The 26,079-nt window shown below is 45.8% G+C and overlaps 1 protein-coding gene across 4 annotated transcripts in view; it reads right to left on the bottom strand.

Annotated features, from left to right (window-relative positions):
* Positions 1-6,769: 6,769 nt before the first annotated feature.
* Positions 6,770-26,079, bottom strand: part of ACBD4 (acyl-CoA binding domain containing 4) — a 45,243-nt gene continuing 25,933 nt past the window's right edge. For 3 of the 4 annotated variants that reach the window (XM_040331816.1, XM_040331819.1, XM_040331818.1), the window contains exons 6-11: positions 24,900-25,037; positions 20,328-20,428; positions 18,239-18,362; positions 15,142-15,338; positions 10,654-10,704; positions 6,770-7,204 (exon numbers count right to left, since the gene is read on the bottom strand). In XM_040331816.1, the coding sequence (XP_040187750.1) occupies positions 7,097-7,204; positions 10,654-10,704; positions 15,142-15,338; positions 18,239-18,362; positions 20,328-20,428; positions 24,900-25,037 (719 nt within the window). In that variant the 3' untranslated portion in view covers positions 6,770-7,096. The remainder of the gene's footprint in view (positions 7,205-10,653; positions 10,705-15,141; positions 15,339-18,238; positions 18,363-20,327; positions 20,429-24,899; positions 25,038-26,079) is intronic. The other variant, XM_040331817.1, reaches the window with a different exon arrangement.

Raw genomic sequence — 26,079 nt, 5'->3', positions numbered from 1 at the left:
TCGTCCCCACTGTGCCCACATCAATCGTCGCCACTGTGCCAACATCAATTGTCCCCACTGTGCCAACATCAATTGTCCCCACATCAATTGTCCCCACTGTGCCCACATCAATTGTCCCCACTGTGCCCTGTAAAATGCTGCCAGTCAGATTGCCCCCCCCCCGCCCGGCACTTACCTTTCTGGGGTTCGCCAACCTCCTTCCACGGTCCCTCGATGTCTTCTGCCGCCCTCTGACGCTTCAGCCAATCAGGTTACTGATAACCAGAATCAGTGAACCTGATTGGCTGAGACAGCCGTCAGTATTATCCAAGGGACGTAGCCCACTACGTTCCGAGGATAAGACATCCGGGAGCTGAAGGGCTGTACTGGGAAAGCCTATCAGAGCCGCTGGCTCTGATAGGCACTTCCACACAACCAACCAGCTGTCCTTATTCAGATAATCGGCGCCCAATGTCCGGTTATCTGACTAGGCTGGCCACAATGCATGAGTGTATGTTGTTTGCGCGGCGCTGCAGAATGAATTTTTAAAAGCCTTAAAGGGCCCGTTTTTTTTATGACTACAGGGGGGGGGCGGCGCCCCCTATGGACGGGCCGCCACTGGTCACCAGAAGACACTGGCGGAGGCAAAATAAAATACCCGGCACTTATGGGTATGAACAAGCATTCCCGTTCTCCAATATTGCAACACTGGGAAATTTAATAAAAACTGGCACACTCAGAATTTGGTGCTGCTGTGCATGGTTTGGCAATCAGCTTGTTCAATCAGGGTTTGGCAATAAAACCTAAAAGCTGATTGGTTTCTATGCAGAGCTGCACCAGATTGTGCACGCTCCAGTTTAATAAATAACCCCCTGGGGTGCCTTATGCTGCGTACACACGATCGGAAATTCCGACAAGAAAACCGTGGATTTTTTTTCAGACGGAATGTTGGCTCAAACTTGTGTTGCATACACGCGGTCACACCAATGTTGTCGGAAATTCCGACCGTCAAGAACGCGGTGACGTACAACACTACAGCGAGCCGAGAGAAAGTTCAATGATTCCGAGCATGCGTAGGATTTTTGTGCGTCAGAATTGCATAGAGACTAACTTTTCTTGTCGGAAAAATTGAGAACCAGCTCTCAAATTTTTGTTGTCGGAAATTCCGACAGAAAATATCCGATGGAGCCTACACGCAAATTTCTGACCAAATCTCACATCAAACTTTTCTTGTCGGAATTTCCGATCGTGTGTAAGCGGCATTAGTGGCCAAATGGCAGGCCTAGAATTCGCAAAACAAGCAGAATTCAAGCTAATAGGGGTGTGGAGTACCGCAGTTGGCTAGAGGTGCGGGGGCGCCGGTGAGACTCGCAACGGTTCGGAGCCGTTTGGAAATACTTGGAATCACTCGGAAATACTCTGTTCTCGAGATCAGCAGAGATGTCCACGAGTATTTCTGAGGCTCTCCGGCGCCACCCCCCCACCTCTGGTCACATGCGGTATTGCATCCCGTAGAAGTCAATGCGGAACAAATTAGCTTTGTTTCTATTGACTTCTATGGGCAAACTCGCTTGGTATGCGAGTGCTTTGGATTACAAGCATTCTCTGGAATGGATTATCCAAGGTTCCACTGTAGTTTAGATCTGTGACAGTTTTTTGGATTTTATTGCTTGACTGTGTCTGCATCCCATTGGAGAGATTTCCCTCCACGTCCTGTCCCAAAGAAAAAAAAGGCATGGGAGAGGACATCTGGGAAAAATAAGGTGAAATTTCCTCTTGGGCAGCTGTCAATGGTGACAGATGTTTCTATAGGAAGAGCTGTAAAATTTTGTATTCCCCCATTACTTTCTATCCTGGTGAGGAGATGAGGGGGATCTGGTAAGAATGCTTTAACATCCGCTTCTTACCTGCTACAATATTGATTTCTAATTGAGATCAATGGTGTTTTGATTTGTGCAGCAGATGCATATGTACAGTACGTGTCCATTAAAAGCGAAAAGAAAGAAACACCCTTTAAGTGACCCTGTTGCTTTGCCCTGGTGAGAGGGGGCCGAGACGCACACTGCATATATCTCACCATTGGGCTCTTTAGGAGACACAAGAAGATAGCAGATGACATCATCCATTGGGTGCCCATCCAAGACTGAAATGTCAGTTTTGGGTGTGGCTCTTGTCTAAACGTACTGGAGGGACTGGTGTTATTTATTTTTCTGGTTTCCGTGTTGTCATTGCTGCTCTGGGTCTGGCAGGCCTGAACTCATTCCAGACTCTGAACAGGATGGAATAGAACTGATGCAGGGAAATTAAACAGAGCAGATGAACAAGATACCATCTCTGATCTCCATAATGAGCCCTCATATGTTCCTTCTGATGAACTACCATTGGGAGATCTACCTTCTTTATCAGGTTCAATTGCGCTGACCTGTGGTCACATTTAGTGGGCCTGGAAAACCGGAGTAAGGCATTACTGACCTAAGTCATGGTTAGCGCCATGCTTACTCCCATGTCTTAACCAACTGTACACTCATTGGCCCAGATTCTCATAGGACTTACGACGGCGCAGCGCCATGTACGCCGTCGTAAGTTCTAATCTGACCCGTCGTATATATGCGACTGATTCTTAGAATCAGTTACGCATAGATATCCATTAGATCTGACAGGTGTAAGCCTCTTACGCCGTCGGATCTAAACTGCAATTTTTTTTTGCCCGCTAGGTGGCGCTTCCGTCGAATTACGCGTCGAGTATGCAAATTAGCTAGATACGCAAATTCCCGAACGTACGCGCGGCCGACCCAGTAAAGTTACAACGTTTACGTTAGGCTTTTCCCGGCGTAAAGTTGCCCCTGCTATATGAGGCGCAGCCAATGTTAAGTATGGCCGTCGTTCCCGCGTCGAAATTTGAAAAAGTTACGTCGTTTGCGTAAGTCGTCCGTGAATGGGGCTGGACGTCATTTACGTTCACGTCGAAACCAATGACGTCCTTGCGACGTCATTTGGAGCAATGCACACTGGGATATTTTACGGACGGCGCATGCGCAGTTCGTTCAGCGCGGGGACGCGCTTCATTTAAATGATACACGCCCCCTACCCGCCAAATTTGAATTCCGCCGGGTGATTTACGCTACGCCGCCGCAACTTTACAGGCAAGTGCTTTGTGAATAAAGCACTTGCCTGAAAAACTTGCGGCGGCGTAACGTAAATCGGATACGTTACGCCGCCGCAGAGATACGCCCAGTGTACAAGAATCTGGGCCCTTATCTTTATTTCTGCAGCACCATGATCATTCTCTTGCATTAAACATTAAAGCGGTTCTTCAGTTGGTTCTGCAAATGTTTAACCACTTAAGGACCGCCGCACGACAATATACGCCAACAGAATGACAGGGCTGGGCACAAAGGCATACAGGTACGTCCCCTTTAAGAACCCCGCCGGCATGCTCGCGACCCGGTCCGAAGCTCCATGACCGCGCCCGCGGGACCCGATCCCCGTCGGTGTCCCGCGATTGGGTCACAGAGCTGAAGAACGGGGAGAGGCAAGTGTAAACAAACCTTCCCTGTTCTTCCTAGTGGCTTGTCAGTGATCGTCTGTTCCCTGTCATAGGGGACGACGATCAGTGACGTCACACGCCCAGCCACGCCCCCCTACAGTAAGAATCACACACAAGGGCACACTTAACACCTATAGCGCCCCCTAGAGGTTAACCCCTTCACTGCCAGTGTCATTTTCACAATAATCAGTGCATTTTTACAGCACTGGTCTCTGTAAAAATGGCAATGGTTCCCAAAATGTGTCAAAAGTGTCTGCCTTAATGTCGCAGTCACGATAAAAATCGCTGATCGCTGCCATTAGTAGTAAAAAAAAAGATATTAATAAAAATGCCATAAAACTATCCCTTATTTTGTAGCGGGTATAACTTTTGCACAAACCAATCAATAAACGCTTATTGCGATTTTTTTTTTTACCAAAAGTATGTAGAAGAATACGTATCGGCCTAAACTGAGGAAAAAACGTTTTTTTAATATATTTTTGGGGGATATTTATTATAGCAAAAAGTAAAAAATATTGAATTTTTTACAAAATTGTCGCTCTATTTTTGTTTATAGCATAAAAAATAAAAACCGCAGAGGTGATCAAATACCACCAAAAAAGGATGTAGATTTTGTTTGGGAGCCACGTCACACGGCCGCGCAATTGTCAGTTAAAGCGGCACAGTGCCGAATCGCAAAAAGGGGCCAGGTCCTTTAGCTGCAAAATGTTCCGGGGCTTAAAGTGGTTAAAGTCAGCAGCAACAAATACTGTAGCGGCTGACTTTTAATAACAGAACACTTACCTGTCCAGGGATCCAGCGCCATACTTAACCAGGCTGGTTCTTCTCTGGTCTTCAGGTCCCAGGCGCTAGCATGTTTACTAAGGGAAGTCGGCTGCGGCTTCAGAGCCAGCTTTCCCCTGCTACATGAGTCACACTTTGTGAATGGTCCTACAGCCTATTGGGACCGGTGACGTGTCCCAGAAGACTGCGGGCAGGGGGGTGAACTTTTGCTCGGATCACCTACAGTGGGAGCGGGTACCTGTCAAACAAGGTACAACACCCCTCCCCCCAAAAAAAACTTTAAAAGTTGAAGTTGGAGGGGAGACAGAAAAGTGGAACTTCCCCTTTTGGGTAAACTTCCACTTTAATAGCCTTGCAATGCAAACCTAACCAGACATGTTTTCACTAAGCATTTCTGTGCTTGCTCTCTTATCCTGACCAGTTCATTGGCCATTTGCCTTCCCTATCTAGCTATTGTGCTGGCTCGCTTGTTTGCTGTACCACCTCTACCAGTTAAATGGTTGCCACCTGGCCCTGACTAACTAGATTTATGATCACTATCCTCTACAGATCATTTCTCGGTTGACTTTTTGGTGAACAACATTTCACTCTTTATCTCAGGGGTGCCCAACCCTTTGAAGAGCGAGGGCCACATAAGCGACTTGGTAACTGGTCGCGGGCCACAATAAGTGGAGCTGATAGAAGACAGATCTACTCTGTGGGCCCTCCCATCCGATCCAACCAGATGGAAGGGGACGGATACCCTTCTTTTTTAGTGGATTGGAGGTAGGTGGGTGCAAATGGACACGAGTCCGTTTACATCTGCTGCTCCATAGAGATGAATAGAGGGTCTGTGTGGGTTGAACCAATCATACGAAATGGGCCTAAAGCGGCGCAGATAGCATTTGGTATCACTCCGCTTGTGACAGGAGCCGGCGCTATACAGGAAACATCCGCTTATGTGACTCTGCTCCTTCTGCAGCCGCTTGCTTTCTCTACCACTGGCGTCATTCAGAACTCTGGGTCAGCAACCTGTGATCTGGGCTTGCGAACCTGCTATCCCAAAGCAGGAGGTCGCGGGCCACATGAGAGGGATCTGCGGGCCACATGTGGCCCCAGGGCCATTGGTTTGGCACCCCTGCTTTATCTCATCCGTTCCAGTTCTCTTCTCCCTATTCTAGACTAGTTCTATGTTCTTTTTTTCCCTGACTACAGTTGCATTCCTCATCATTTCTTCACCAGCCAAGTTTATCATATTCAGCAATCACTAATTTTGTCCTCCTTTGCCCTTTTAGCTCTTGTATGTTCTATGCCAGATAAACCAGATCTATCATTGTTACCAAATATGTGCTTCATTCCAAGTTCTGACCAGCTATGTACTTACTCTTCAGCCCTGACACGCTTTGGGCCAGATTCTCGTAGATCCGGCGTATCTCTGCGCCGCTGTAGCGTAAATCACCCGGCGCAAGCCCGCCTAATTCAAATTAGCCGGGTAGGGGTTAAATTTCGACGCGGGAACGACGGCCATACTTAACATTGGTTGCCCCTCATATAGCAGGGGCAACTTTACGCCGCGCAAACCTAACGTAAACGTCGTAACTTCACTGCGTCGACCGCGCTTACGTTCGGGAATTCGCGTATATAGCTAATTTGCATACTCAACGGGGAAAACTACGGAGGCGACACCTAGCGGCCCCAAAAAAATTTACATTTAAGATCCGACAGCGTAAGAGCCTTACTCCTGTTGGATCTAATGGATATCTATGCGTAACTGATTCTAAGAATCAGTCGCATAGATACGACGGCCCAGATTAGGACTTACGACGGCGTACATGGCGTTGCGCCGTCGTAAGCCCTTTGAGAATCTGGGCCTTTGTGTTTGCTTCGTAGCCCTGACCAGCTATGTGTTCCCACCCAAGTCCTGGCCAGCTCCATGCTTGATCCATAGTTTTGATTAGCTCTTTGTTCGATTACTAGTCCTGACCAACTCTGGGCTCACTTCCTAATCTAGACCAGGTCTGTGCACTTTCTAGTCCTGCCTAACTCTGTGTTTGTTTGAAACCCTGACCATTTTTTTGCTCCTTTTTTAACCGTGACCAGTTATGAGTTTACTTCCAAGTTGTAGCCAGCTATGCACACTCTTCCTAAGACCCCATACACACTATTAGATTTTCTGCAGATTTTTGTCTTCAGATTTACCAAAACCATGTAGTGCAAGTGCATGCCTGATTGCATACAAATTGAAACTCTTGAGGTTTGACCTCATATTATATGGTTTTGGTAAATCTAATGACAAAAATCTGCAGAAATTCTAATAGTGTGTATGGGGTCTTACTCTGGCCATTTTTATGCATGCTTCCAAATCCAGGCCAGCTCTGTCCTTACCAAATCTGAGCTTAGTTCTATCCATGATCAGCCCAATACTCATTGTACTGTGTATGATCTCCTGCTGTGCCTATCTCCATTGTACGTTGGCTTTAGTAGGTTTATGTCGCCTTTGTCTTAGCTTTCCCTGGGGTGTTTCAAAGAAAAGGCCATTTATTAGGTAAATCGCCAACCACTGTAGACACACTGGAAGATTTAAAGGAAAACAATGCAATATTATACAGAGTACAAGAAAAGATTGAGATAATTAACCTATTCATTACCAGGCTCAATCAACAAAGCAGCATCAAATTTACTAGTCGTTGAGCCCCAAAATTAGTTCTAAAGCTATTAGAAAGTGACAGCCCCTGCTCACTTGCTTGATTGTCCACTTCCTCAAGGCATAAAATTAAGGGTGTCTGTCAAAAAGACTCTCAAGAAAGGTCAACTTTTTCTTCCATAAAGTCTTCGAAGAAGCCAGTGTACAAAGAAAGGCCACATAACGATGAAAAGGACGGTCTGGGACTGGGTAATTCCAGACTGTTGCGGCTTCTGTGCGGAGAGGCAAGAGATGAGAATATTAGTCTTTCCTTTAAATTATATGGACATTGATCAGATTCTAACAATGTACATTAGCATCTGTAACTTTGCGTTCAAATATACAAGATGGCAAAATTCTGTTTTAAGGTATTGCATTTTGGTACATTACTAAAGAACTGTGGGCCAGATTCACGTAGAACTGCGGCGGCGTAACGTATCATAGATACGTTACACCGCCGCAAGTTTTCATCGCAAGTGCCTGATTCACAAAGCACTTGCAATGAAAACCTACGCTGGCGGCCTCTGGCGTAAACCCGCGTAATTTAAAGGGGCGTGTGCCATTTAAATTAGGCGCGCTCCCGCGCCGGACCTACTGCGCATGCTCCGTTTCGAAATTCCTGCCGTGCTTTGCGCGAACTGACGGAATTTTTTCGAACGGCGTAGCGTACTTCCGTATTCCCGGACGTCTTGCGCAAACGGCGTGAATTTTTAAATTTCGACGCGGGAACGACGGCCATACTTTATACAGCACATACGTGTGCTGTGTAAAGTTAGGGCACCCAAAACGACGACTAAATTTGCGACGGGAAACTAGACTAGCAGCGACGTAGCGAACGCGAAAAACCGTCGTGGATCGCCGTAACTCCTAATTTGCATACCCGACGCTGGTTTACGACGCAAACTCCCCCCAGCGGCGGCCGCGGTACTGCATCCTAAGATCCGACAGTGTAAAACAATTACACCTGTCGGATCTTAGGGCTATCTATGCGTAACTGGTTCTATGAATCAGTCGCATAGATACTCTGAGAGATACGACGGAGTATCTGAGATACTCCGTCGTATCTCTGCTGTGAATCTGGCCCTGTATGTGTTGGTCTTTAGAACCTTTTATTTACTGTTCTTCCTTTACATTCCTTTGTTATATCTTTAACAGTGCACTGGGAGAAAATGCTGATTCAAGTCATCTGGTTGCATGATTAGAAGAACCCAGATAGCAAGCAATTGTGCTGCAAGTTTGAAATGACTTGCTAAGCTATTGCTAGACCCGCCAGGCTTCACAAGTTTGTTGCACAATTGCAGCAAGTCTGCTTGGATGACTCCAGATCAACTTTCTTTGCAAGTCTGCTGCAAGTTCTGGTTCATTTATGTTGTGCAATAGTCATCCCACCACAGGGGTCACTGTAGCTGAACTTTCACACTATAGACTTGTAGAGCTCTTGCTGTAGACTCACCAAACCTACTTTGCTCTTGATTAAGACTTTCCATGCAAATTTGCTACAAATTGGAAAAGTGTCAACTAGAACTTGTGCTGCAAGTGCTCTGCAAGTGTACAACTTACCAGTGAAAATGTGCAGCAAGTTAACAGACTTACAATTCAACACTGACACAAATTTGTGGCAAGTTATCCTTGCTACCTGGGAATGTATGGCCAGTTTTTGCTGAGAGTAGTTGGGAATACATGGCGCCACCTTCCTCCTATATTTATGCCTCTACACTTGTGCCGTCCTCTTGGCGCCTTTCTAAATTCTGTGTGTATTGCCTCTTTCCCTTTTTGACTTTTAATACAAAACTCCACAATTGTTTTATTTATTGTTGTAAAGCATATTATCTGAATCTATAGTGTATATGTTATTTAAATACATATTATTCATGACCATGTTAAAGCTGAACTTCAGGCAAATAGCTAAATACACATTTAAGTAAGGGAGCTATTTTAGTTGTTCCAGGATTTGCATGTCTAATTGGCCAAATTGGCCAAATTTTGATCCATCAATTCCCAACTTTAATCTAGCACCAATCGGCTTTAGCACTGATCGAAGGAAAATTCTCCAACATTCCTGTTTTGAGAGAAGCCGGCTACACATGGGCCGAATGTCAAGAGACAATGGGCGATTAAAAAGAAAAGGCCCGTGTGTATGTCGATATGTCCAACAAAACCCAGCTTCTATCGGACGTGCATGCTGGAAAACCAGCATCTGTCCGACTTCAGATCAGCGCTCTCAGCCAATGGTAGAAGAAAAACTAATAGGCCCGGATTCACAAAACACTTACGCCGACGTATCTCGAGATTTCCTATTCACCTATGCAAATGAGGGAGATACGCCGATTCACAAACGTACTTGCGCCCGGCGCATAATATACGCGCTTTGCGTAAGTCCTACGTCCGGCGTAAAGTTATTCCCCATATAGGAGGCGCAAGTCATGCAAAAGGTATGGACCAGGGAACACAGCCGTCGTATTTTACGTCGTTTATGTAGTACGTGAATGGGGCTAGGTGTAGGTTACGTTCACGTCGTAGGCAGTGATTCGACGTATCTTAGGCAGTTGTTTCGACGTGATTCAGAGCATGCGCACTGGGATGCGTCCACGGGACGACGCATGCGCCGTACGTTATTCGTAACTTTATGACGCTCAGTCCTTCATTTACATGGGGTCACGCCTCATTAGCATGGCTCACGCCCACTTCCACCTACGCTGGCTTACGCTGAGGAAACCCAGCGTATCTTTAACAGCGTCTGGGGGCGAGTGCTTTGTGAATACTGTGCTTGCCTCTGTGCGCTGCTTCGGCGTAGCGTATATTCGATACACTACGCCGGCATAAATATGCGCCAATGTATGTGAATCCGGGCCATAGTGTGTACCTGGCTTTAGATTGACTTCCCACCCAGGAACGGCCATAGAAGGATTAACATTCAGTTGCTCCCTGCTGAACTGGCCAAATTTTGATCAATCTATTCCTAGCTTTACTCTAGCACCAATCGGCTGCAGCACTGATCGAAAGAAGCCGATTGTTATATTGACTCCTTTATAGCAGGAATGACCATAGATAGATCGAAATTCAGTTGGTCCCTGATGAACTGATCGAATTCCGATCCAGAGTCGGTTCACACTAGGGCGACACAACTTCCAGCGCGACTTTCAGAGGTGACTCCGACACGACTTGAACATGAACCACAGGGCGATCTGGGGCGATTTACAACACAACTTGAAGTCGTCTCCAGGACAGGAGACTTTCCAGTGGCCAATAAAACAACAATCAGCTCTGGGAGAGGGAGGGGGGCAGGAGAGGTTTGCCTGAGAAATGTATGTTATCTTCCTGGAAAGTCGCTTCAGTTAAGACAGTGATCCGACTTCTGAGGCGACTTCCATTGAAATCAATGGGTACAAATCGCCTACAAGTCGGATTGAAGTAGTACAGGAACCTTTTCTGAAGTCGGATCGCCTTGAGTCGTGTGTATTAACACCGCTCCCATTCACTTCCATTGTTTTTCTCTACAGCGCGACTTGGGACGACTTGAGGCGACATGAAGTCGGATCGCAAGTCGCCCCAGTGTGAACCGGCTCTTACTCTAGCACTGTAGACTCCTATTTAGCAAACATAATGTAACACATATAGTTGTTCTTTGTGCTCCTGTCTCCAACACGCCTATCCCAGCCACACTCTCACAACACTAGCATACCGGGTGTTTGGGTGATCTGTGCGTTCGTTCACGTATGTACTGTTGTTGATCCTGTTAGAGATGAAAGGTTCTTTGTGTTAATAACAAATACATACTTAGCAACTTAAAAATCTAAAGTTTATCTAAACAATGCTGACCTATAATTATTACACAAAGGGAAAATTAAGCCTACATTCTGAGAATGCCTAGCTGCAAAAAAGTATTCGAAGTAAGGACTGTTCGTTGTTGCAAATAGCAAACAATCAGATTCTTCCTTTCTTGCTACCAGTGAGGTTTAGGAAGGGAGATCCATGACTGTTGCCATGGGCAACAAAAACTGTTCTTTTACATAATTACATCCTGAGTCATTAATAATTATTCTTAGATGACTATGGGTCACCTGCTGCTAGAACTTGTACAACAACAACTAATGTAACCACAGGGTAGATGTGACTTATTATATTACAGGTCTATGTGTTCTCACTATGACTACATCTAATCTACTCATTAATGTTGGCTGTACAGAATACACATTCATGGATGTGGTGCTGGGCACAGTAGGCTTGCACCTGGAGCAGGAGGTTAGTTGGGGCCTTTTCTTCTTCTATTTGTAATAAAAACTAACCACAAGGAGAGGAAAGTATAGGTCGCCTGATATAACATCTACCATTTCCTCTAAAGATGGCAATAGGCAGCCTGAATCTCATTAAATTCCTGCTGAATTGGTAAAAATTCAAGCTGTGGGTGACCCTGCAAGCGCCACCCGGCTTGACAAAAGTTGATTTAAAAAATCCAATGGGCTGGGTGAAAATTATTGGCAAAACAGTGACTGCATCAGGTGTATTCAGGCAGTCGTGGGTGCTGTGGCTGCTAAATACAATAGCCGACAATGGAGATTCCTCTATACATTCTGTTTACCGGAGAATCAATTGCTTTTTACTAGTTGAGTCTGTGGTCTGAACGAAACAAAGTAAGCATTGTATGGCTATCCCTAAATCGGATCTTCACCCTAAAGGGCATGCTGAGCTTCCCTTCCTCCTCCCCTTCCCTCTCCTTCTCATGGATGTCTTTTTTTTTTTTTAACAGTGCTTTAATTGAGCTCTTATACTAATATTGACTAGGTGAGAATCCCCCTTGTGTATTTTCAGATGCACCACTGAGCTTGGGTCCCGAGAAAGCCCTGCAGCACATTTGCACATGCACTGGTTTCCCTGCATGTGCAAAGACTGCTACCAAGGAGGTCCAGGACCTTCTCTGTCAGTGCGAGCGTGGAAAATCATCTGATGGGTCTGCAAGGAGCCAAAACTCAGAGTCAATGAGCACATCTGCCATTATGGTGGTGGAGGTTGAGCCATACCTAGGAAGGACTGCAGTTCTGCTTTATGCTGACCATACGTGGGCCGAATTTTGGGATTCCTAAAATTCGAGCTGTGAGTAGCCCTGTGACCACCACTGAGGTTTAAAACAGGGTTTCTGATTGTACTGTAACCTGGCTGCTTAGAAAACATCCCTGGATATCTAATACTGTATTAGTGTTCCTGTGCTGGTTAGGTAAGATACTAAGGGAAACAAATGTATCTCTTTCCTATACCAATTGATGAGAAGTTCCGCACTGAGCTCATAACTCCTGCAAAACCTCACATTCTGAAAAAATTCACTAGCTGAAGCTCAACTGAGCTATCAGTTTAATCAGCTAAAGACAGGGGTCTCCAAACTGTGGCCCGAGGGCCAGATTTGCTAGCCTTTATCCGACCCTTGGGGCACTATTCTTCCATATGATATGAGGGGAATTTTTCTCCCACTGACACCAACAATGGGGCACTATTTCTTTCAGTGATACCAGTGATGGAGCACTACTCCTCCTCCTATTGATCACTAACATTGAGACCATGTTTACCCTTACTGATGTTGGGCTGAGGACATTTTCTGCCCCCAATGGCCACAATCCAGCCCCCTTAAAGTCTGAAGGACAGAAAACTGGCCCTTTGTTTGAAAAGTTTGGAGACCCTTGGCTTAAGACATTCCATGCACATAAAGCATACAGCGGGTAATGTATTATAGTTTATTTTCTTTAGAACGCAGATATAACCTAAGTAGAAAAGCCTGTCTCTCGCTAGAATTCTGCAGACAAGGACTGTTGCTCCCTATGTGGAAGAAGTGGTTTCTCTGCAACATACCCACTGCTAAGTAAGACCTATAGCTCTGTAATCAGTAAAGCTTAGAAAGCAAAAAGTCCTTCTTTGCAGCATGCTAGCAGTGGACAGGCGTTTCTACTCAGGCTATGACTGCTTTCTAAAGAACCATAAAACAAAGAACCACAAGGCCGACAATACACGGTTCGAATCTGCTGAATCGACTGAAATTAGAACCGTTAATGGACAGGCTGAATGTACCAAGTTGATTGATCGATCAGCCTTCTCCACACTATCCAAATAAAATAAAAAAAAAACTTTTTAGGCTACCATACACTAGCCGACCAGTCATTGATCTTCAAGTGGCTGTACCAGGGTGGTGCCTGGCTGAGAGTACTTGCAGTTCTCACAGTCACGTATTTTTAAAAAGTATGACAGTAAGAGGCGGGACAAGATCTCCTGCTGGCTGTGACAACAGGGGATCGGAGGGGGGGCGGGGGGGAGTCAGGGGCTGCCGCATCTGTATTATGTTTCGAAAGATGAATTTATCCTTTAGGCAACTAGTATTTTAACCACACCGCAAACGCCCTATAGCAGTTTTACTGTCATCAAGGAGCGCCACTGCGACGCCTCCTGATGACGTTGTAAAACGAACCGTACGTCGAGGTGCCTTCTGGTAACGTCACAACTAGGTCCCTGAATTCCGGTTTCTATCTTTACACGGCAGTGGAACTCACACCGAACCAGGAGCGTGAGTCAGGTTGTGTGTGGTACTTTTCCTAGTGATTTATGCGGGCTATCCCTAGTGCCGGGAGAAGGCACACACAAACGTAAGCAGCCACTCTATCATTTGTTTTTAAAACTATTATTACGCTATTATTTCCTTTCTGCTCTTATTTTTAATGGGTCACTATGGTGGAGAGGAGGATATAAACATAAGTCTCCTTTCCAATGACATTCAAGCAAGTCTAAAGATTATACCTACCAAGCACTGTTTGACCTTCTTTTTAAGTAAAGAGGTTATATTTGTCTGGTGAGTAGGAAATCCTAACTGAGCACATCGGGTGTGTATTTTTGGATTCACTGCCAAGTGGTGATGATGTTACACTTTATGCTACATTGGTAACTTATTACTGAAGATTATATGAACTTTATAAAGGACTTTTTTATTATTATTTTACATTAACATTTAGCACGTTGCACTGACGTATATAAATATATGAAGTTTAAAAGGGTTATAAAGGTTTGTTTTTTATTTTCTAAATAGGTTCCTTTAAGCTAGTGCATTGTTTGTTCACTTACCTTTTCCTTCGAATTCCCTTCTAAATGTTTTTTTTCTTTGTCTGAATTTCTCACTTCCTGTTTCTCCTCAGTAAGCTTGCCCCCATCATCCGAGCCGTTCTGGCTGGGGGTTAGTCAGTGTCCTCACCCCCCCCCTATTGGGACTACATCCCTGCGGGAATACGCACAGAGGGCTGGATTCAGGTACGACGTGCGCCCTCTTACAGAGGCGTAGCGTACCGTTTTTACGCTGCGCCTCCGTAAATTACATGCGCTACGCTTCATTCACGAAGCAGCAGCTCCGTAATTTGCGTGTGCGCTCCCTAAAACTGCCCGGCGTAAGGGCGCGTAATTTAAATGATCACGTAGGGGGCGTGGATCATTTAAATTAGGCGCGTTCCCGCGCCGAACGTAGTGCGCATGCTCCGTCGGGAAACTTTCCCGACATGCATTGCGGCAAATGACGTCGCAAGGACGTCATTTGCTTCAACGTGAACGTAAATGGCGTCCAGCGCCATTCACGATTCACTTACACAAACGACGTAATTTTCAAACATCGCGACGCGGGAACGACAGGTATACTTAGCATTGGCTGCCCCTGCTAATAGCAAGAGCAGCCTTACGCGGAACCCGACGAACGCAAACGACGTAAAATGCGTACGCAGGGCGCGCGTAGGTTTGTGAATCGGCGTAAGTATGCAATTTGCATACTCTACGCTGACCACTACGGGATCGCCACCTAGCGGCCATCGTAAGAATGCAGCCTACGATACGATGGCATAAGAGCCTTATGCCAGTCATATCTTAGGCTGCAGTCGGCGTAACGAGCTTTCTGAATACAGAAAAGTCGTTACGCCGGAGCAACTAAGCAATTGCGCTGCGTAACTATGGTTACGCAGACGCAATTGCTTACTGAATCTACCCCAGAGTCTACTCTACTCTAAACACCCTATCAAAGATATGTCCACCAAAGGTAAGGGATCAGAGTCATGTGCCTAAGGGTAACATGAGAACACAATTTCTCATTACAGCTTTTATTATCAGTGATCCTGTTACTCAATCTGATGCGATGTTAAGTGTCATTATGGTATGATACCTGTAACGCTCGCTCCAGACTTTCTAGCCGCTGACAGAGTCCCTGAACTGAGGCCTGTAGAGCCTCCACCGTGGCAGCAATCTGAGGGCTCAAGTTGTGTGATGAACTTCGGCACTTGTTCTGCGGTTCACTGGACATGTCTGAGCTTTCTGACTCACCAGGATTCCTCAAGCAGGCATTGCTGGAGGACGGTTCCTCTAAATAAAATAAAAACAAATGATTAGGGACCTCCTAGTTTGTTTCCATTCAAAATAGCTATTCTATTCAGATTTAGGATAAAGTATTGAAGGCAAAGATGACCAGGCAGCTGGCATTTTCTGAAGGAGATCAGTTATGGCAGCCTACGTGCTTCTCACTGAATTGATTCCCCTACCACAGTGGTCTTACAGTGCCTTGAAAAAGTATTCATACCCCTTGAAATTTTCCAAATTTTGTCATGTTACAATCAAAAACGTAAATGTATTTTATTGGGATTTTATGTGATATACCAACACAAAGTGGCACAAAAAGACTTGCAGCTGTAATTGCAGTGAAAAGGTGGTTCTACAAAGTATTGACTCACTTCTTTTCACATATTTATTAGTAAATAAAATTGAAAGCCATTTATTATTTTCCTTCCATTTTACAATTACCGTATTTATTGGGGTATAGCGCGCTCCCGCGTATAGCACACACCCCTAAAGTTGCCCCGAAATTCCTGTAAAAAAAATGTTATAAGAAAAAAATGTCATAAGCGCTATCCGAGTATATCGCGCACCCACGATTTTCCCCTTATTTTAAGGGGAAAAAAGTGAGCGATATACGCCGATAAATACGGTATGTGCAACTTTGTGTTGGTCTATCACATAAAATCCCAATAAAAATACATTTACGATTTTGGTTGTAACATGACAAAATGTGGAAAATGTCAAGGGGTATGAATACTTTTTCAAGGCATTGTACAATGCTGGGCTGTGTCAGTGTCCAGTTCCAATCCATTCCGTATACTAAGGAATACAAGGGATGTAGTTTGGAGAAAGGAACTGTTCAGTATCCGGAAAACATAGCGGTCATAAGGTGTGACTGTGGCCAGGTTACAGATAATCAACCATTTACATATTCCTAACAGCTTTACAACACCTTACTAACACTTGTAGCTGCAGGCACCATGGAGCAATTCATCCTAAAATTATACAGCAGAAGTAATTATGTTTTTCAAGTTGTTTTCTCAGCAGGTGGGCTCACCTGCTCCTTCCTCCTAGCCATTAATCAGTGCTCTTTCCTCCAAGAGTGCCTACTTTGTTTTTATATCGGAGAATAGAAGGCAGTTGAGCCACTGCTGGGGGAGAGAGCATGGTGAGCTGAGCTGCTGAGTCAATGCTTGAAGAGGAGAGCAGGGTGAGCTGAGCTGCTGGGTCACTGCTGGGAGGGGAGAGCAGGGTGAGCTGAGCTGCTGAGTCACTGCTAAGAGGGGAGAGCAGGTTGAGCCGAGCTACTGAGTCGCTACTGGGAGGGGAGAGCAGGGTGAACTGAGCTGCTTAGTTGCTGCTGGGAGGGGAGAGCAGGGTGAGCTGAGTTGTTGCTGGGAGGGGAGAGCCGGGTGAGCCGAGCTGCTGCTGGGAGGGGAGAGCAGGGTGAGCTGAGCTGCTGCTGGGAGGGGAGAGCAGGGTGAGCTGAGCTGCTGAGTCGCTGCTGGGAGAGGAGAGCGGGGTGAGCTGCTCAGTCACTGTTGAATAAAGGGGGCATGGGGAGCTGAGCTCCTGACTTACTGTTTGAAAGGGAGCAGAGTGAGCCAAGCAGAGCTGCTGAGACACTGCTGAGATGGGGGATCAGGGAGAGCTGAGTGGATCTACTGCTGAGTCACTGCTAGGAGGGGTAGAAATATATGTTTCCAGCACACCAAGAATCAGTAATCAATAGCCCAAACGTTTATTAAAATCAATCACATCAAAAGTAGTGTAGTGCAATGATCACTTTAAATAAATGCTTGGACTATTGATTACTGATCCTTTGTGTGTGCTGGGGACAGTGCTGGGACAAGGTCATCTAGAGCCCAGGACAAACAGGCAAAATTGTGTGCACCCCCCCCCTCCCCAAGGTGTATGAGCATTATGTGTCAACAAATTCCCCCTCCCCAAAAAAAGAAAAATAGAGCACTAATCTGCATGATTACCCCTAAGCATAAATTCCCCCTTCTCCTGATACAAATCCCCCCCATTAAAATTCTCCATCCCAGAAAGAATCTTTGCCCCCAGCTCAAAATCGCTCTCCCCACAACCCCCCCTCCTAGCACAAATCCACTATCCCTGAAACCTCCCACCCAAGCACAAATCCTCTTCCGCCCTACTCCAATTTCCCCCCCTCCCAACACAAATTCCCCTCCTCCAATCCCCCATCCTATCACAACTTTCCCCCCCCCCCCCAAATGTCCTCTCCTAGCACAATTCCTACCACCTGCCACTCCCCCAAATTTCCCCTCCCTACACAAATCCCCCCCATCTCCTCATGTTGCCCCCCGCCTCAAATGATACCACAGTGCCTAGGGCAGCTTCCCTTCCTGCCCACCGCTTGTGCCAGCTCAGGCTGACTAAATATATTCCTATTTATGCTGATACCAGTCAACCTGCTGGCAGTTGCTATGAATTCCCCTTACTTAAACCTTGTGCAGAAATAGGTGCGATGGGAATATTTTAAGTGGTTTACTCTGAAGAGTGGGAAGCAGGTGGAGCGGATCTGCTGAGAGACTTGAGCAGCTTCAGATTTTCTGCTCTGAAATTTGAGAATAAATTGCTCCACAGTGTCTGCAGTTACATAGGTTAGTGAGGGCTTGTTTTAAAGTATATTTAGCCCAATTCTTTCAGTTTCTGCAGCAACAGATACCCTGGACACCACTTTTCCAGCAGACATCCCTATCTATAAATATTGGCAGATTCCATAGTGTGATGTTTATTGCAATGACGTGCATCGCTCATATGATTGAGACCAGGATCAATGCCCACGCTGTAATCTTTTAAAATTAAAATAATTTCTTAGACCAATTTGTACACAGCTAGCTGTCATTGTGTGTCAGAAACAAAATGAAGTTTCCACCCTCCTAACCAAACGCCTCAATCTGTACCTGAGTCATGATCCTTCCACCTCTCTGCGCTGTGCCTCCTGGCCTTAGGCTTTAATTTTTTATGGGTGGCCCCAGAAGCCTGAAACAAGTGGGGATGAATCACTGAGCCGTCATCTTTAGAGTTCTGCAGGGTAGAAAATCATGGCCATAAAGAACTGTCTACTAAGGATGGGGTAGAAAAATATATCTAAGCCCTAACAATTTTGATTTGTTCAGGGATATTGCCAAGTTTCTTCAGCAGGGGCACCGACCTAGATCTCCAGCTAAGTGCCCAAGGTCTAAGGTCTGCAAATATTATCTCCTAGAGAGGGTCAGAGAGCCATCTGCTTATGTCTAAGGGGCAGAGTTGCAAATGTACCCTTGTATCAGACACACAAATATTCTTCTTGTGTTGGGCACAAATAGCCAGATTCATAGAGACTGGCTTAATGTTGCGGTGGCGTAGCGTATCGCATATACGCTACGCCGCCGTAAGTCAGAGAGGCAAGTGCTGTATTCACAAAGCACTTGCCTCCTAAGTTACGGCAGCGTAGCGTAAATGGGCCGGCCTAAGCACGCCTAATTCAAATGTGGAACAGGGGGGCGTGTTTTATGTTTATGATTGACGTTTTTTAAGAACGGCGCATGCGCCGTTCGTGAAAGAATCCCAGTGCGCATGCGTCGGATAGAATGCCTAAGATACGTCGAACACTGCCTACAACGTGACGTAATTTACGCACAGCCCTATTCGCGTACGACTTACGCAAACGACGTAAAAAGATAGGCCTGTTCCCGACGTCCATACCTTGCATGGGCTGCGCCACCTAGGGAGCAGCTTTATCTTTACGCCGGCGTATCTCTTACGTAAACGGCGTAACTAATTGCGATGGGCACACGTACGTTCGTGAATCGGCGTATCTAGCTTATTTTCATATTCTACGCTTAAATCAACGGAAGCGTCACCTAGCGGTCAGCGTAAATATGCACCCTAAGATACAACGGCGTAGGAGACTTACACGGTTCGTATCCTAGCCTAATTTAAGCATATCTGGTTTCCAGAATACGCTTAAATATACGACGGCGTAGATTCAGAGTTACGACGGCGTATCTACTGATACGCCGGCATAACTCTTTGTGAATCTAGCTAAAAGTGTATTAGAAGCCTCCAGTCTGGTGTACAGGGCAAGCAGCAGGCAGCTAGACTATCTCTAAACCTAGGGTCAAGCACTAACTAAATGCAGTTCTGTGCAGTGCGATTTCATGAATGGGCTGAAATCGCACCAGAAGTAGTGCATGCACTACATTTGGAAATGCACTGCAACCAGATCGCATGGTATTTTTGTTCAGTGCGGGGAAAGACGCACTGGGTTTACAACCTGCATTTTAAGGTATAAGGGAAGGTAAAAAGACACCAGTAGAAAGGAAAAAAAGGAGGAGAGAGAGAAGGCAATAGTAAAAGATATGTGCTCTGTTTACTGTGTCCCTCCTTAACGTGTTAATAAACCCAGGACCCTTCATTCACTATATCTGGTCTCCCACAGTACACAGAACATAGAAATGCAATTATTTTAGTAAATATAAACTGCTAAATACCTTTTCCCATCAGCAGTATATAGCAGTCTTGTGACTTCTATCAGTGTCCAGTCGAGCACTGGTTAAAGCTTGTAGGAAAAGTTTTTATTCTCCTCTGACTGTTCTATGAGGCTGCATGACCCCTGACCATCTGTCTGCACAGTGCTGTTTGGTCCTGTGCCGATCACATGCATAGTGCCCCCCCCCCCCCAAAATAAAATTCTAGCAATACACAACAAACTGAGTATGTGCAGCCTGACTCCTAGGGCTCTGTACTATTAGCAGATGAATTGGGGACTGTGGAAGAAGGGGAGGACAGGTTCAAACAGCCTTTTTATATAATGCAGAAGATTAACCCCTTAGTTTCCACAGTGAGTATAACAAGCATGCTTTGCTGCATATACAGACGGATTTTACTGTTGTGGGTTTAGTTTAGTAACACTTTAACTTTCGGTGCTCTCAAGGGTGTTGTGGATTTTTCATTACCCTGGCTTTGTCATGTGAAGAGAACAGTGGTCAAAGTATGGTTTTCCCTCACCTGATCAGGTTCTAGTTTGTCCAGACTATCGGAGAAATCTTCATTTTCTGACCCCCAGCTTCCCAGTCTCCTGTCACTTGCTTCTGACTGGGCAGCCTCACCTGGAAATGTCACAATAAATAGAAACATCAATATTGCTCTTCCACCATAAACTGCATTTCGTAAAATCATGTGATCTGGGGTCAATTGTTCGATGCCACGATCAACACAGTGGGGTAGATTCAGGTATCTCCGCCTAAAGTTACGGCGGCGCAGCGTAGTGTATTTACGCTACGTCTCCGCAACTTACAGGAGCAAGTGCTGTATTCAGAAAGCACTTGCTCCGTAATTTGCGTAGCGTAAAAGGGGCCGGCGTAAGCGCGCGTAATTCAAATGATCCGGTAGGGGGCGTGGATCATTTAAATTAGGCATACTGCGCATGCGCCGCCCCTAAAATTTCCCGACGTGCATTGCGGTAAATGACGTCGCAAGGACGTCATTGGTTTCGACGTGAAGGTAAATGGCGTCCAGCACCATTCACAGACGATTTACGCAAACGACGTTAAATTTTCAAATCGCGACGCGGGAACGACGTCCATGCTTAACATTGGCTGCGCCTCCTAATAGCAGGAGCAACGTTATGACGAAAACGACTTACGCAAACGACGTAAAAAACTCCGGCCGGGCACACGTACGTTTGTGAATCGGCGTAAGTATGTAATTTGCATACTCTACGCTGACAACTACGGAAGCGCCACCTAGCAGCCAGCGTGAGAATGCACCCTAAGATACGACGGCGTAAGAGACTTATACCAGTCGTAATGTCGGCGTATCTAGCTTCCTGAATACAGAAAATAGATACGCCGGCGTAGCTTTGAATCTTCGTGAATCTACCCCAGTGTTGACAGGGAACGCCATCGCGTTCTCCCGCCTGGGGGTGGGGGGTTTGGAAGAACACAGCGGCTAGCAATAATCGCATGTAAAATCCAACAGGCTGGTTGTACCCAAGTTGATTAATCAAGTTGATCGAATCTTGCTAAACAGGGTGAGATTTGAACTGTCTATGGCCAGCTTTACTCAGCTCAAGGAGAGCAGATATGTTAGTATTGCCCAAGGTTTAGGCCTTCAGCCAGATTGTAGGTAGGGCTTGAGCAGAAACGTGCCAGAGTCCATCCTAAAGACAGTACTCTAGAGCAGCGTTTCTCAACTCCAGTCCTCAAGGTGCCCTAACAGGTCACGTTTTCAGGATTTCCCTTTAGATGAAACGGCTGTGGTAATTACTAAGGCAGTGAAACTAGTCAAAAAACCTGTGCAAAATAATGGAAATCTCCAATCCCAGTTGACGTTTCCTTAAAGGAAACGCGTTGGAAGGAGCCAGTTGTAACATTGGAGAGCACAGTTTGCACTGCAGGTGGCCGTGCCACAATTTTTTGCTGTAACATTTTTTAAGTGCCTTTTAAAAATAAATAGATTTTTTTTATCAAAAGATAATGCACTATTAGTCTTTCTCCAATTTGTTATCAACCATCATGAGCTGTTAACCAGGGATCCACTTGAGCCCTTCAAGGAAGTATAGAGGAATGCATTTTATCAGCCGCAGATGAGCGTTTATGTTTACTCATCCATCCGGGTCTGCTGGGAGCTGTTGTCCATTGTGAATCTCTGAGATTTGGCAGACAAAGGAGTGCATCCCTAAGCTGTGGATCAGCACACATGCTTGTGACCTATGTGGGTCTGGTAAGAAGCCAATTGTATTACTTTTGAGCATGGTGGTGTCTTCATACTAAAGAGTCCACACACCTTGAGATCGGCATCTGTTCGATTTGGGACTCACAAGATAATTGGGTGTATTTTCAATTCAGCCCATTCACTCTGCTGAATTTGATTTGCTTTCACAAAGACTATATGGAACCTGAAAGAGACTATGGGCCAGATTCATAGACAGCGGCGTATTTTTGTTCCAGCGTAGCACATCTTATATGCGCTATGCCGACGTAACTCTGAGAGGAAGAGCTGTATTCACAAAGCACTTGCTCCCAAAGTTACAGCGGCGTGGCGTAAATGGGTCGGCGTAATTCAAAGTAGGCAGGTAGTGGGCGTGCTACATTTAAATTAACCGTGACCCCATGTAAATGAAGGGCCGTTCGAACGGCGCATGCGTGCGCATGCTCAGAATCACGTTGCATATACTCCCTAAGATACGACGGCTCAATGCAGACGACGTGAACGTAACCTACGCCCAGCCCCATTCACGTACGACTTACGTAAACGACGTAAAATACGACGGCTGTTCCGTCGTCCATACCTTGCATGGGTTGCGCCACCTATAGAGGTGTTTTATCTTTACGCCGGACGTACGCCTTAAGTAAACGGCATAGCTTACTGCGACGGGCGCAAGTACGTTTGTGAATCGGCGTATCTAGGTCATTTACATATTCGACACGTAAATCAACGGAAGCGCCCCTTGCGGCCAGCGTAAATATGCACCCAAGATACGACGGCGTAGGAGACTTACGTCGGTCATATTAAGCCCGAATTCAGGCGTATCTGATTTAGAGAATCAGCGCATAGATACGACGGCGCACATTTGGACTTACGACGGCGTATCAGTAGATACATCGGCGTAAGTCTTTGTGAATCTGGCCCAATATATTTACTTTCTTGTCATTTTTATTTATTTTTTCCTTTTCAGATCATTTACACGTTGTGTTTGAATTGCATAGTTTATATTTTTTGAGTATGCACATACAGTTTTAAGAAATCTTGTGTATCCACATGTGTTACAGGTCAATCTAGACCACACACTTGTTTCCAATTTACCCATTCTGTTCACATTGGGCAACATTATTGCGCATTATATTTTATATCACTGTGGGTTTTCCCAGACTTTACATAGAATTTAGTGCACCTTTACACTATCAATCAAAATAATGGAAAGCCTGAAAACATGACCCGTTGGGGCGCCTTGAGGACTGGAGTTGAGAAACACTGCTCTAGAGCAGTGTTTCTCAACCTATTTTCAGTCAAGGCACCCTTTAAAAATTATGGACAGCCTCAAGGCACCCCTTTCTAAAATGTAAAAATCTAATAGTTTTACATGCAGCAACATCCACAAGTCCATGTAGGATGCCCAACGTTAGAGGTGATTTATTCTTCCAAAGCAAATACACTTTTGCAAACTGGTACTGTTTCCCCATCACTCAGCTAATGTGACCCCACCACTGATGGAGAGAGGCAGGGGGGGGTCAAACAAGGATGCTTTGAAGGCGACGAACATCCTCCTTATCAGTGGCGGTGCGTCCATAGGGACGCAGGAGCGCCGCCCCCTCTGGCTCGCTCACAGCCAGTAAAATATTCAGATTCATACACTGTATGAATCTGTATATTTTCGCCGCTGCCGCCCACTATTCAGCTGGCCGGAAGTTGAGTGCCGGTCAGCTGAATGGCGGCAGCTGACTGGCTGTGTGGAAGTGCCTATCAGGGCCAGCGGCCCTGATAGGCTGTCCGAGTACAGCCCTGAGGCTGTAGTCGGCTTCCTGAAGCTCATCCTCGGGACGTACCGGCCGTACGTCCGAGGATAAGACTGACAGGCGTCTCAGCCAATCAGGCAACCTGATTGGCTGAAGCGTCATCGAGGGAGGGTACGAGGGACATCGAGGGACGTAGAAGCCATAAAGGTAAGTGCCAGGGGGGGGGGTACTGGGCACGGTGGCTACAAGTGGGGGCACAGTGGCTACAAGTGGGGGCACAGTGGCTACAAGTGGGGGCACAGTGGCAACAATTGGGGGCACAGTGGCGACAATTGGGGGCACAGTGGCTGTGTTTGATGGCATAGTGGTGACAATTGATGGCACAGTAGCTGCGTTTGATGGTATGGCACAGTGGCTGTGTTTTGATGGCATGGCACGGTGGCTGCGTTTTGATGGCACGTTTTCTGTGTTTTGATGGCATGGCACAGTGGCTGCGTTTTGATGGCACAGTGGTTGCGTTTTGATGGCACAGTGACTGCATTTGATGGCATGGCACAGTGGTGACAATTGATAGGTACAGTGAGGCTGCAATTGTTTTTTTTTTTTTTTCGTTTGCGCCCCCCCAAAAATTTTGAGCACCAGCCGCCACTGCTCCTTATCAACTGATGACGCCATTGGTCGTTAACTGTAACTATCCAATTTTTGGAATAGGCTGCTCTAGAACACTCTAGTGGGACACACCAAGCTGGCACATTTTGGAGATCCATATCTTCCGCAAAGATGCCGTTTAGAAAAATGTCGTACAATATGAGTACAGACAAGAAAGAACTCTGGAACATCCATGCCCGTGCTGACTGTCCCCTCCACTGACCATTTGGAGGATTTACGTGAGATTTGGGTGTCCTTTTCCATTTTCAGTAATAATAAATTCTACTAAGATACAAATTTTCATGTTAGCCAGTTTAACCCTGGGCACATGATTACAGCATCCATTAGAGCAGCCAAAGTCCGGCCCTCCAACAGTCTGAAGGACAATAAACCGGCCCTTTGTTTAGAATGTTTGGAGACCCCTGGCATTAGAGTAAACAGCAACTACAGACTAGAATGTGCAGAGCACACAGACCTACAGGTTCTCTGCGTTTCTCCTCCTTCCCTAGACCTCGGTGAGCACCCAGTTCTGTTTGCTCTGGTTTGGATCCATATTGCTCCTCTTCTTCCTCCTTTGATGCCTGGTACTTGTCATCTTCAAAAGTCTCCCCTTCTGCAAAATAAAACAAAGGAATGCTTAGCAGCCTCCCAGTAGTTGAATTGTGAACTGGTCTCCTAGAAGGGTTGTCTATGTCTGGCACACATGAAAAAAGACTAACAACCATCATTGCATACCCAGAATTAATATTGTAAGTTTGGAGTAAGCTTTAGCAAGTTAACCACTTAAGGACCGCCCACTGTATATATACACGTCCCCAGAATGGCATGGCCGGGCAGATGGACCTACCAGCACGTCCTGTACATCTACCCGGCCGCGACCCGGTCCGAAGCTCCGGGACCGTGGGACCCGCGGACCCGATCGCCGCTGGGGTCCCGCGATCGGTCCCCGGAACTGAAGAACGGGGAGAGCCGCGTGTAAACACGGCTTCCCCGTGCTTCACTGTGGCGGCTGCATCGATCGTGTCATCCCCTTTATAGGGAGACACAATCGATGACATCACTCCTACAGCCACACCCCCCTACAGTTGTAAACACACACTAGGTGAAACATAAACCCTTCAGCGCCCCCTGTGGTTAACTTCCAAACTGCAACTGTCATTTCCACAATAAAGAATGCATTTTAAATGCATTTTTTGCTGTGAAAATGACAATGGTCCGAAAAATGTGTCAAAATTGTGCGAAGTGTCCGCCATAATGTCGCAGTCACAAAAAAAAAATCGCTGATCACCGCCATTAGCAGTAAAAAAAAAAAAAAAAAATAAAAATGCAATAAAACTATCCCCTATTTTATAAACGCTATAAACTTTGCGCAAACCAACCGATAAACGCTATTGCGATTTTTTTAACCAAAAATATGTAGAAGAATACGTATCGGCCTAAACTGAGGAAAATAATAATTTTTTTAGATATTTTTGGGGGATATTTATTATAGCAAAAAGTAAAAAATATTGTTTTTTTTTCAAAATTGACGCTCTATTTTGTTTATAGCGCAAAAAATAAAAACCGCAGAGGTGATCAAATACCACCAAAAGAAAGCTCTATTTGTGGGGAAAAAAGGACGCTAATTTTGTTTGGGAGCCACGTCGCACGTGCAA

Source organism: Rana temporaria, chromosome 12 (assembly GCF_905171775.1).
Source record: "Rana temporaria chromosome 12, aRanTem1.1, whole genome shotgun sequence".
Classification (NCBI taxonomy): Eukaryota; Metazoa; Chordata; class Amphibia; order Anura; family Ranidae; genus Rana; species Rana temporaria.
This window is presented reverse-complemented; position numbering and strand designations above follow the sequence as displayed.